The sequence below is a fragment of the Triticum dicoccoides genome, chromosome 3B (genome assembly GCF_002162155.2).
Source record: "Triticum dicoccoides isolate Atlit2015 ecotype Zavitan chromosome 3B, WEW_v2.0, whole genome shotgun sequence".
In the NCBI taxonomy this organism is placed as follows: domain Eukaryota; kingdom Viridiplantae; phylum Streptophyta; class Magnoliopsida; order Poales; family Poaceae; genus Triticum; species Triticum dicoccoides.
The window spans coordinates 706,172,971-706,186,537 of record NC_041385.1 but is presented as its reverse complement, the minus strand read 5'-3'; the positions used below and the strand labels follow the sequence as shown (position 1 = coordinate 706,186,537).

Below are 13,567 nucleotides of genomic sequence, written 5' to 3'. Positions count from 1 at the left end.
ACAGCTCTGTCAGTCCTGCTGGTCGCTTGCAAGTTCCGTCAAACATTCTGACAAACACTCGGGAAAAATCTTGCCAAGTGTAAATGTTGTTGCGTGCCAACTGATTCAACCATGCTCTGGCCGAGCCCTCCAACATAAGAGGCAGATGTTTCATGGTCACCTCATCATTGCCGCCGCCAATCTGAACAGCCACTCGGTAGTCTTCAAGCCAAGTATCAGGCTTGGACTCACCAGTGAACTTACTGACTCCAGTCGCCAACCTGAAGTTGGGAGGAATCACCGCGGCCCTGATGGCTCTGCTGAAACACTCTGGTCCTGAGACATGCACTCGGCTGCTGATGGGTACATCTCTGTCGTGACCCTCTCGGTGAGCTCTGTTCCTGTCGACCAGCCCTTGAATGATAATGGATCTCGCATCAAAGCCTGGTTCCCTGGGGTCGACTGGAATCATTCACCCACCACTGTGCTGGCGTCTGTCATCCTGTTGTCGAGGCGCGTACGATCCACCCCTTGGGGTAGGGTTGGGCACTCGACGTCGATCATCACGATCGATTCGGTGATCATACTGCTCATGGTTCTTGTACTGATCATGCCGGTCTCCACGCCCTTCACGCCTCGAGGGTGATCTGGGGCTATGAGCTGACTAGACTGTATTCGCAGCTACGGATCTGCTGTGAATCCTGATCCGCGACTGTGATACAGCTGAATTTTGATCTCCTAATGCCCAGAGTAAATCTCTGATCTACAACAAGCCTCTGCCAGCCTCTGACTGGGAAGGCTGAATTGACTCTGCTATACGGGAAGCAACTGCTAAATTCTGAATCGGGGTTTGATATACCTGAGTCGATTGTGGAAAGAGTTGACGTCGACTGGAATCTGGAACCCGTTGCCGCGCGCGCTCATCGAGTGCCCGCTGAAGTTTCTCCAGTCGAGTGTGCTCAGCCAAGTTGGCCAAGCATGCGTCCTCTAAGGCACGAGCCTCGGGAGTTTCTCCAACGATAGGAGTATGAAGCGCATCCATGTTCCGACGGCGAAGTTCTTCCCTTTGCAGCGAAGTGAGGGGCTCGGGGAGATACTCCTCATGGGCATGCGACGGATCGCCTCTGCCGTCGCCTCCGTCGGCGCCAGGAAAACTGGGAGGACCGCATGGTCCATCAACCATCAGAACCTCCGCCGCTGGATCACTGCTGTCGCACTCGGATGCAGTCTCTGCGGAGCCAGTCGAATAGGCCATAGAGAGATTCGTCGGGCTCGATTGCCGCGACTTGGGGGGTGGCCGACTGACGAGCCACCGCGTGTCTCACCCACCGCTGAAGCCTCGACCGACCGGAGCGCTTGCGCCGGCGGGAAACAAGGGGGAAGGACGACACAGAAACCGACCGATACTGGGTCGACGGCTGCCGCAGGAGGACGCCGCGGACGCACGCGCGGAAGTGCGTCGCTCCGCGGACTGGGAGCGCGTCGATGTCGAGCGGAGCCTCCTGAAGCCAAGCAGAGTCATCGGCGACGAACGTGAGCACGCCGAGACAGATCTCGCGGCCCTTAACCAAAACTCCGCCTGAAACGATGATGAAGGAGATCGGAAAAAATTGCAACTTCTCCAATAAGTCGCTAAGACACCTGCCCCACGGTAGGCGCCAACTGTCGTGGTTCTAAGTCTGACAGTAGTATAGGGGGGTACTAATGGAGAGGGAAGATCCTAGCTATGGAGTAGTTGTATGCGCAAGAGATTTACGAGTTCAGGCCCTTCTCGGAGGAAGTAACAGCCTTACGTCTCGGAGCCCGGAGGCGGTCGACTGGATTATACGTGTGTGAGTTACAGGGGTGCGAACCCTTTACACTGAGGAGGGGGGTGGCTTATATAGAGTCCGCCAGGCCCCTCCGGCCCTCAGTTATGCAGGGTTTAAGATACATTAAGGTTGGGTGTTACTGGTAACGCTACACATAAAGTGCTATGATGACCATAAAAGCTACTTAATGACCGACCGTTTGTACACAGAGTGACATTAGATCTCCTGGGCGTCGAGTGGTTGGCTTCATGGTCGAGTGGTTGGCTTCATGGTCGAGTGTCTTCGAGTCTATCGAGTGGAACACTTCTGAGTCGATTGACAGGTGGTTTTTTCTAGGGATGTCCTTGGGTAGGGTAGTTAGGACAGGTCCATGACCCTACCCTAGGTACATAGCTTCATCACCCACAGCCTGCCGCGCGCCCTCGGCCCCTGCCGCTGCCGCCCGCAGTAGCCTTTGGCTTGGCCTCCCCTGCCGCGTGCACCGTCGCCGCTGGCCGCGTCGGCCCTGACCTAGCCGCCGCCCCCCTTCTGCCCCCTGCCGCACTCGCCTCCCGTATCCCGCCACTACAGCCTTGGCTGCGCCGCCCGTCCCCACCCCGCACCCACTGGACCAGCTCGCCGCCGCCAACCGCTGCCCCGGTCCGGCGCCCTGGAGCTTCGCCCACCGTGCCCGGCGGCCTTGCCCCGTGCCCGGGCGGGCTTCAGCCCCCGAGGGGCGCCCAACGCCCGCCCTTGCGCCCATTAGCCCGCCCGCTAAGGCCCCTGTCCTATGACATATGGGCCCCACCACCTGGAACGTTTTAAAAAAGTTAATTAAAAAAGAATAAATAAAAAATAATAAAATTAATTAATTAAGGAATTAATTAACTTAATTAATCCCGATTAGATTGACCTAATCACTAGTTAACTTAATTAAACCCTAATTAGCCTAATCTGTCAATGACAGGGGGCCCCACCCCCTGTTGACCAGCCAAACACTGACTGGCCAACTGGGTCCCCCTGGCCCACATGTCAGCCCCTGTGTACACAGGGCTGGGTACATTTAGCATTTACTATTTAATTTTGAATTAATAATAATTTAGAAAATGATTTAAAACTTCAAAAATTAATATAAAATAATTCGTAACTCGGATGGAAAAACTTTCTACATGAAAGTTGCTCAGAACGACGAGACGAATTTGGATACGCAGCCCTTTGTCCGCCACACATCCCTAGCATAGCGAACACACAACTTTCCCCCTCCGGTTCACCTGTCCAAAAACGCGAAACACCGGGGATACTTTCCCGGATGTTTCCCCCTTTCGCCGGTACCACCTACTACCGCGTTATGGCACACCTAGCACCGCTCATTGTCATGTCTTGCATCATCATGCTTATGTTTGCACTATATTTATTGTTTCTTCTGCCTCTTCTCTCTGATAGACTACGGGATCGACGCCGCTGCTACCCAGTACGACTACGGAGTTGACGACCCCTCCTTCTTGCCAGAGCAACCAGGCAAGCCCCCCCTTGATCACTAGATATCGCCTATTCTTCTCTCTACTGCTTGCATTAGAGTAGTGTAGCATGTTACTGTTCAGTTACTCCTATTCTGTTGCATAGCCTGTCATTGTTGCTACAGTTGTTGATACCTTACCCGCAATCCTAAATGCTTAGTATAGGATGCTAGTTTACCATCAGTGGCCCTACATTCTTGTCAGTATGCCTTGCTATACTATCGAGCCGTGATCACTTAGGAGGTGATCACGGGTATATACTATACATATATTCTTACTATACAGATGGTGACTAAAGTCGGGTCGGGGATCACTCAGGAAGTGATTTTGATGTGGGGGATGGAAGGATAGGTGGCTCCATCTTGGTAGAGGTGGTCCTGGATTCTCAACGGCCGCCGACTGTTACGTTGTGGCGGAGCGACAGGGCAGATTGAGACTACCTAGGCGAGAGGTGGGCCTGGCCCTGGTCGGCGTTCGCGGTTACTTCATAATAACACGCTTAACGAGATCTTGGTATTTGATCTGAGTCTGGCCACTAGCCTATACACACTAACGAACTACGCGGGAACAGTTATGGGCACTCGACGTCATGGTATCAACCGAAGCCTTCTTGACGTCAGCCACTGAGCGGCGCGCGCCGGGTTGGACTGGAACGCCTGCCCTTGTATAAGGGAGGCTAGGCCTGCTCACCAGCCGCCCTTGCAACGCAGGTGTGCAATGGGTGATGGGCCCAGACCCGTGCGCGCATAGGATTTAGACCGGCGTGCTGACCTCTCTGTTGTGCCTAGGTGGGGCTGCGACGTGTTGATCTTCCGAGGCCGGGCATGACCCAGGAAAGTGTGTCCGGCCAGAGGGATCGAGCGTGTTGGGTTATGTGGTGCAACCCTGCAGGGAAGTTTATTTATTTGAATAGCCGTGTCCCTCGGTAAAAGGATGACCCGGAGTTGTACCATGACCATATGACAACTAGAACTGGATACTTAATAAAACACACCCAAACAAGTTCCAGAGACAACCCAGTGATCGCTTTCCCATAGGGCGACGAGGGGAGGATCGACGGGTAGGATTATGCTATGCGATGCTACTTGGAGGACTTCAATCTACTCTCTTCTACATGCTGCAAGACAAAGGCTGCCAGAAGTGTAGTCTTCGATAGGACTAGCTATCCCCCTCTTATTCTGGCATTCTGCAGTTCAGTCCACCAATATTGCCTCTTTACACATATACCCATGCATATGTAGTGTAGATCCTTGCTTGCGAGTACTTTGGATGAGTACTCACGGTTGCTTTGCTCCCTCTTTTCCCCCTTTTCTCTCTTCTTCTCGGATGCCGCAACTAGACGTTGGCACCCAGGAGCCAGACGCCACCGTCGACGATGACTCCTACTACACAAGAGGTGCTACTACTACGTGCAGGCCGCTGACAACGACCAGGAGTAGTTTGGGAGGATCTCAGGCAGGAGGCCTGCGCCTCTTTCGATCTGTATCCCAGTTTGTGCTAGCCATCTTATGGCAACTTGTTTAACTTATGTTTGTACTCAGATATTGTTGCTTCCGCTGACACGTTTATGTTCGAGCACTTGTATTCGAGTCCTCGAGGCCCCTGGCTTGTAATATGATGCTTGTATGACTTATTTTACTTTTAGAGTTGTGCTGTGATATCTTCCCGTGAGTCTCTGATCTTGATCGTACACATTTGTGTGCATGAATAGTGTATGATTGAATCGGGGGTATCACAACGGCGATTCCTGTCGGCATCGTGTCCCTCTTGGGGGCGTCGTCGAGGTTCCTTTTTCCTGTGCTAGGGCACTGAATGAAAATCTTTGACCGTTTCTTCGGTCTCGAGGGCAGCGGCGTATTGCGTCGTCATCCTCTTGGGGTTGTCGTCGTGGAGCTCAGGTTCTCTTCGGTCGTGGCATGTCGTCATCGGTGGGCAAGCTTGGATCCCGGCTGGAAGTTCCTTCGCCTATGGTGTAGGGTTGTCTCGCTGGATCCTATCTTTTACACGTGACTTCGTTGGCATCGTTCTCGGTCCTTGGTGTCTGCTGGCCGGATCGGCGCTCCAGGCCCGGAGTGAGAGGGCAGGGGGCTCTCTCTAGCGACATCTTGGTGTGTGCGTTGCAACGGATGTCCAGTGGTTTCTTATGGAGGCCCGCGGCTCCTCGTCTACTGAGTAGTCTGGAGTGCTTCTTGTTGGGGTGCGGCTACTCCTATTTGTATGTTTATTATCTTTGATGATCTGCTTTCTAAGAGGGTTTCCTCACCACTTTGTATCGGTTCGATCGTATTGTTTTATATGTAAAGCGGGGCGAAAGCCTTTTTCGGTAATGATCATAACTACCAATCTTTCAATGTCATGAAGAGAAGCCTATTCATAGCACAAGAATGGGCCGCATCAAGCAATGGCAGTTCAACATGGCATGCCAACAGGTGGCCTCTCAGCAAAAGGAAATCACAGCACAAACTAAACTCATAGCAAAATACTACCTCCGTCCATATTAACAGTTAAAAAGACTTTCTACGGACTGGTTAGTAGTATTCTAAACCAAAGGTGTTGCTTGTTGAAGACTTCCCACGTATAAAATAGAAGCAAAAAGTATCTCTCATCGTCTGAAGAAAATAAAGGAATGTGAGAAGGATGGAAGAAATGTAAGGATCACACGGTGTGACTGATCTGGTCTCTCGGCCCATTCCTGGCAAGTGGCAACTAGGTACATGCAAAGTCACGATGTATCACATAGAGAAAAGTCGGAAATAAACCTTGATTTCGTGCTCTTAGTCTGAATCAAACCTTGATCTTGCAATCCTTGAAATTTGCACGGGATCCTGGTCAATCCTGGCCGTTTTTCGCTCATACCTTGTTTGGATACTGGGATTGATTATGTGGCACGGGATCGAGGAGAAAGTGGCAACGACCCGACGTGCGACGACGGCTGTGCATATGTGTATGTGTTCCTTTAACTTATCTTTTTTATTTATACATGATGTGATCCTCCATGGTGTGTGGTTTGTTATGTCTTTGGCTAGTAACACGCAGACACGCCGGAGCCGGTCAGTTGTTGTGTACGTACGTCTCAGCTTTGTGAGAGTGAGCGTCCGGCTCGGTGGATGCATCACCCTTGTACCGCCACCTGATCTTCGTCGCCATGGCTGACACGTTGAGGCATGCCACGGCCTCCTTGTTCTACCGGAAAAACAGGTAGTCTAGCGGGATGACGCTGTTGGAGTGCACACAGTTGTATTCCCGGCAGGGATTGTGCTTTTCCCGGCATGGCAAACTGGTTAGGGCGAAGATTGACCGGGATTGGTAAATACAAGATGCTGATTTGAGGGATTAGAAGGTTAAGGTTCGATTCAGACTTCGAGTACGAATTCAAGATTTATTTCAGACTTTTTCCTATCACATTTGTTGATCTGATGCAATCCTTGGCCGCCGCCACACACAACATATACAACACAATATTTCCTGAGGAAGACCTCTTCTCTTAGATCATCAAGGAAGACCTCTTCCAACTTATTCTCGCTAATCATGTAAAATAATATGAGCAGCAAAGGAAAGCTGCGGTAGGCGGTAGGCGACGTACGGCAGTGCTAGTAATCAAGTTGACAACGGCATGGGGAACATGTCAAACACGCTTCCACAAAGTCCTTCCAAGTTCAACATCCTTCAAAATGGCTAGGCTATATATAGCTTCCATACCGTTCTGATTTCCCTCACATCCATCTCTGCGACATTCCTTCGTTCCCTTCTAGTAGCAGCTAACTTGCCAATCCATCCATCAGTGGCAAACGTGCAGTAGTGCACATGGCCGTTTCCTCTTGTTTCCCGTTGGCTGCTCGCTGCAGCCTCCTGCTCACGGCAGCGCTGGTCCTAGCGCTGAGCCATGAAGCCCATGGTCATGCCGGTGCCGGTGCTGGGTTGAGCTCGTCCTTTTACGACGACTCATGCCCCAGTGCGCATGACATTGTCCGGCGCGTCATCCAGAGTGCCCGTGTCGCCGACGCACGCATCCCAGCCAGCCTCATCCGCCTCCACTTCCACGACTGCTTTGTTCAGGGCTGTGATGGCTCACTTTTGCTGGACAACGACCTCCCGGCGATCATGACCGAGAAGGAGGTCCCTGCCAACAACAGGTCAGCGCGCGGGTTTGATGTGGTTGACGACATTAAGCATGCATTGGAGAATGCGTGCCCCGGCATCGTGTCTTGTGCCGACATTCTCGCCCTCGCCTCCGAGATCTCAGTCGAGCTAGCTGGAGGGCCTCGCTGGAGTGTGCCGTTGGGCCGCCGTGATGGCACGACCACCAATGTTGAGAGCGCCAACAATCTCCCAAGCCCCTTCGACTCTCTGCAGACGCTCCAGGAGAAGTTCAGAAACTTGGGCCTCGACGACACTGACCTTGTCGCCCTCCAAGGAGCCCACACCTTTGGGCGGGCACAATGCCAATTCACACAACAGAACTGCAGTGCCGGGCAGGACGGGGAGACGCTGGTGAACCTCGACACAGTTACCCCTGATGTCTTCGACAACAAGTACTATGGCAACCTCTTGCATGGGCGCGCCCCTCTCCCTTCGGACCAGGTAATGTTGTCCGACCCTGTCGCCGCCACGACCACCGCGTCGATCGTTCACAGGTTCTCCGGTAGCCAGAAGGACTTCTTCAAGAATTTCGCAGCCTCGATGGTCAAAATGGGGAACATAAGCCCGCTGACTGGAAGGGCTGGGGAGATTAGGAACAACTGTCGGAGGGTGAACAAAAAACCCTATTGATGAATGAGATTGATGTTATGAGTTGTGAACTCATTGTCCTTTTGTAAAATATTCTTTTAATTCATTCTAACTGTACAGGATTCTTTTTATTCTCTTTGGAAACAAATGTAAATGTTCTTTTTTTCATTACTACACGTGATTGTCGCGAACCCATTCTTTTCATTCCAGAGACTTGTTTTCAATAAGCATATATTCAAATCACTTTACCATCATTCAAAACCAAATCATCTATATGCACATCTTTTGGGGGAGCTGAAGAAAATATGCCCTAGAGGCAATAATAAAGTTATTATTTATTTCCTTATTTCATGATAAATGTTCATTATTCATGCTAGAATTATATTAACCGGAAACATAATATATGTGTGAATACATAGACAAACATAGTGTCACTAGTATGCCTCTAATTGACTAGCTCATTGAATCAAAGATGGTTAAGTTTCCTAGCCATAGACATGAGTTATCATTTGATTAACGGGATCACATCATTAGAGAATGATGTGATTGACTTGACCCATTCTGTTAGCTTAGCACTTGATCGTTTAGTATGTTGCTATTGTTTTCTTCATGACTTATACATGTTCCTATAACTATGAGATTATGCAACTCCCGTTTACCGAAGGAACACTTTGTGTGCTACCAAACGTCACAACGTAACTGGGTGATTATAAATGAGCTCTACAGGTGTCTCCAAAGGTACATGTTGAGTTGGCATATTTCGAGATTAGGCTTTGTCACTCCGATTGTCGGAGAGGTATCTCTGGGCCCTCTCGGTAATCCACATCACTATAAGCCTTGCAAGCAACGTAATTAATGAGTTAGTTACGGAATGATGCATTACATAACGAGTAAAGAGACTTGCCAGTAACGAGATTGAACTAGGTATTGAGATACCGACGATCGAATCTCGGGCAAGTAACATACCGATGACAATGGGAACAACATATGTTGTTATGCGGTTTGACCGATAAAGATCTTCGTAGAATATGTAGGAGCCAATATGAGCATCCAGGTTCCGATATTGGTTACTGACCGGAAACGTGTCTCGGTCATGTCTACATAGTTCTCGAACCCGTAGGGTCCGCACACTTGAGGTTTCGATGAGTTTATGAATTTTGATGTACCGAAGGTTGTTCAGAGTCCCGGATGTGATTACGGACATGACGAGGAGTCTCGAAATGGTCGATACATGAAGATTGATATATTGGAAGCTTATATTTGGATATCAGAAGTGTTCCGGGTGAAATCGGGATTTTACCGGAGTGCCGGGAGGTTACCGGAACCCCCCGGGGGCTTATTGGGCCTACATGGGCCTTAGTGGAAGATAGGCATCCAAGGCTGGGCCGCGCGCCCTCCCCCTAGTGCGAATAGGACAAGAAGAGGGGTGCGGCGCCCCCCTTTCCTTCCTCTCTCTCCCTCTTTCCGCCCTTCTCCAAGTCCAACAAGGAAAGGAGGGAGTCCTACTCCCGGTGGGAGTAGAACTCCCCATGGCGCGCCCCCTCCTAGGCCGGCCGCCCCTCCCCCTTGCTCCTTTATATACTGGGGCAGGGGGGCACCTCTAGACACAACAATTGATCCCAGGGATCTCTTAGCCGTGTGCGGTGCCTCGCTCCACCATAATCCACCTCGATAATATCGTAGCGGTGCTTAGGCGAAGCCCTGCATCGGTAGAACATCATCATCATCACCACACCGTCGTGCTGACGGAGCTCTCCCTCAAAGCTCAGCAGGATCGGAGTTCGAGGGACGTCATCGAGCTAAACGTGTGCTGATCTCGGAGGTGCCGTACGTTCTGTACTTGGATCAGTCAGATCGTGAAGACGTACGACTACATCAACCTTGTGCTAATGCTTCCGCTTTCGGTCTACGAGGGTACGTGGACAACACTCTACCCTCTTATTGCTATGCATCATCATGATCTTGCGTGTGCGTAGATTTTTTTTTTAAAATTACTACATTCCCCAACAGTGGAATCCGAGCCAGGTTTTATGCGTAGATGTTATATGCACGAGTAGAACACAAGTGAGTTGTAGGCGATACAAGTCATACTGCTTACCAGCATGTCATACTTTGGTTCGGCGGTATTGTTGGATGAAGCGGCCCGGACCGACATTACGCGTACGCTTACGCGAGACTAGTTCTACCGACGTGCTTTGCACATAGATGGCTGGTGGGTGTCAGTTTCTCCAACTTTAATTGAATCTAGTGTGGCTACGACCGGTCTTTGAGAAGGTTAAAGGGAAACCCTTCCTATCTATAGTCCGATAGGAAACGAGCGCCAGACTAGCCGACGGCCGTCGATTCAATTTAAATCCGACGGTCACAACAAGCTCTTCATATATGTTAAAAAAGGAGAAGAAAATCCGAACATCCGGGCATTAACTTCCCGCAACTCCCGCATCTAACCTCTTCCTAATTTCTCGCCCCACATGCCTCCCGATTCCATTCGCCGCCAACAGCAAGCATAGGCCCAAGCTCGCCTCACCCAGATCCCTTCCACCCCCGCCTCCATCGCCCATCGTCGTTGTGTATCGTGGAAACCTCATCGGTCAGTCCTCTTCCTCTACTCCTACCCACCACATCGTCTGTTCATTGATCTACCGAGCTGCTAATTCTGCATGACAATCATGGCCGTGATCTGCTGAGGTGCTAATTCTCCACGACACCACGACCATGATCCGCCAAGGCCGATGTGAGCGGGAACCAACAATCGTGAGCAAGAAGTTTGATGGCTGTTCCCTTTGGCATGGTGAGCGTCACAAAGAGTTGATTCCAATGTGTGTTCCTCACTGATTTTGCTGGTTGCGTTGCAATGATTTAATTCTCCTATGCTTGATTCATATGTGCTTGATTAGTAGGTGGTCGTGATGCCCATCCCAGCAGGGAGGATGGATAGGCATCGGGCAATCACCAAGTGACAGGATAATGCTCCCTTCTCCTGGAGTGCCATCCCTTCTCGATAGCGACCAGAGCACGCCCATCCGGTTGCACATCGGCTTCACGTCCTCGGTTGACCTCATTTTAATTTGATATTCAGCTGTCCTACTTTGCAGTAAAGGAGGTCTCGGCTAATGGTTCATCGTTGTTGCAGCGCCGCTCCATGCATGCCAATCCTTCTTAGTGCCGCTAACCATGGCGATAAAGGAAGCATGCCTACCATGCACTTCCAGCATTGGTAGGACGCACGTCCGACATCAAATAGAAGCATGATTACAATCGCAACGAAGCACGACCAACTTCTCCATACCAAGTTCACTAACGTTGAGTTCCCATATTTTTCATGCATATAATTATATGGTGATGAATTTTTGCCATAACCGAGTTCCCATAACATGTTTTACCTCTAGTGTGTCTTTTATGTATGTTGTGAGAAAATGAAGATATTACAACCTAGCAACCATGCTTCATAGATTATTGCATATGATTCTATGGTGATGAATTTTTGCTTCCACCATTGTAAGTGTGTGCTACTCTGACTGTACAACTTTTTTGCTTCAACCATTATCCGATACAAGTGTCTCTTCAACCACTACTACTCTCTGCTTCAACCATTTGCTTTTGTTCATGAATTTCATTATACAACCATATTGCTTTATTTAGTGGATTTTTGTACAAGCTACTAAATTTTGTGCTTCCTTCTTTCTCACTGAATGCTTCAGTTGTACAGATTCCCAATAATGATGCAATGTGTGTTGATTACTAGACCAACCGGGCTCTAAGTTGTCGGTTCTACGACGAGCGATGCAGAGCTCATGGCAAACACAGACATTGTCATGATCGGATTGCCGCCCTCCGCTATGACGAATACAACAAAATGAAATTATTGTTGTAATAGTATTTTACTATTGTTGTAAATGAATTTGTAAATTTGTGTTCACAAAGTATTAGTCTGTTTCAATGTATCATCATACATATCCTGCTGCCACATGGTTTGTGAAGCAGAAAAAAATCTGTATACGAAAAGATCGTTTCGTTTGCAATTTTGTTACTACTTTGGTTGGAAGCAATTTTATAGTTGATGGAAACAAGAGATTGATGCTTTTGAAACAGGTCTAAACAATTTTTCTTTTTGATGGAAGCAAATCACTGTTTGGTTGATGAAATCTCTAGTCCATGGAACAATGCTTCCTACAGAAAATATGTGATACTATGAGATAGTTTTATATGGAAGCAAATATTACAAACGAATATGGAAGCAAATATTGGTGTGCGGAAGATGCTCAATGTCATACATCATGCTTCCTTGATCGACGAAACTCTGTTATGCACTAGCATCAAAATTTCCAGTATCTAGAAAAAACAAAGTTGAATATAAGCAAGTGCACGAAGCATATAAAATTGTGTATGAAGCAACTAAAATTATAGTAAACCAAATAAAATGTGCCCACAAAACATAGTTTTGCAAAGCAAGCAAATTAATCTATCTATGGAAGCATAGTTTTTTTCTAGGGATGCACGGGAACATACAGTGTTGTGCTGGAAGCAAAATAACGAAGTAGGAAACATGGGCATGGATAGAGGACGGAGAATATGGTAGATCACACGTGATTGATGGATGACGAGATCCATGCATCATGCATGTAAGCTAGCTACCGGCCTACGATACCTCAAGCCCATGTATTACTCGCGTAAAAGCGGGAAGTGTGATGGATGCGGGGACAGTTATGATGAAGCACTCAATTAACGAAACAAATTAGCTAAACTCACGGCCTAACTAGTAGTACTACTTACATCGGACGTCTACCGTGCATTGGATCGAACGGACAAGGACTGGTCTGACAAGGAGCCAAACATCAGTAGTCTGATGCCTAGCGGTGCCCAAGGTTAAAACAACACTAACTTGACGAACTATCGTTGTGGTTTTGATGCGTAGGTAAGAACGGTTCTTGCTCAGCCCGTAGCAGCCACGTAAAACTTGCAACAACAAAGTATAGGACGTCTAACTTGTTTTTGCACAACGTGTTGTGATGTGATATAGTCAAGACGTGATGCTATATTTTATTGTATGAGATGATCATGTTTTGTAACCGAGTTATCGGCAACTAGCAGGAGCCATATGGTTGTCGCTTTATTGTATGCAATGCAATCGCCCTGTAATTGTCTTACTTTATCACTAAACGGTAGCGATAGTCATAGAAGCAATAGGTGACGAAACGACAATGATGCTACGATGAAGATCAAGGTGTCGCGCCGATGACGATGGTGATCATGACGGTGCTTCGAAGATGGAGATCACAAGCACAAGATGATGATGGCCATATCATATCACTTATATTGATTGCATGTGATGTTTATCCTTTATGCATCTTATTTTGCTTTGATTGACGGTAGCATTATAAGATGATCTCTCACTAAATTTCAAGGTATAAGTGTTCTCCCTGAGTATGCACCGTTGCAAAAGTTCTTTGTGCTGAGACACCACGTGATGATCGGGTGTGATAAGCTCTACGTTCAAATACAACGGGTGCAAAACCGTTGCACACGCAAAATACTCAGGTTAAACTTGACGAG

The 13,567-nt window shown here is 48.7% G+C and overlaps 1 protein-coding gene across 1 annotated transcript; it reads left to right on the top strand.

Annotated features, from left to right (window-relative positions):
- The first annotated feature begins 7,054 nt into the window (after window positions 1–7,054).
- On the top strand, window positions 7,055–8,177 carry LOC119281920 (peroxidase 2-like). The gene has a single exon (XM_037562322.1). The coding sequence runs from the start codon at window positions 7,091–7,093 to the stop codon at window positions 8,054–8,056; it is 966 nt and encodes a 321-aa protein (XP_037418219.1). The 5' UTR covers window positions 7,055–7,090; the 3' UTR covers window positions 8,057–8,177.
- Window positions 8,178–13,567: the final 5,390 nt, after the last annotated feature.

Coding starts and splice junctions, on each gene's coding strand:
- LOC119281920 (XM_037562322.1), top strand. CDS start 7,091: ATGGCCGTTTCCTCTTGTTTCCCGTTGGCTGCTCGCTGCAGCCTCCTG.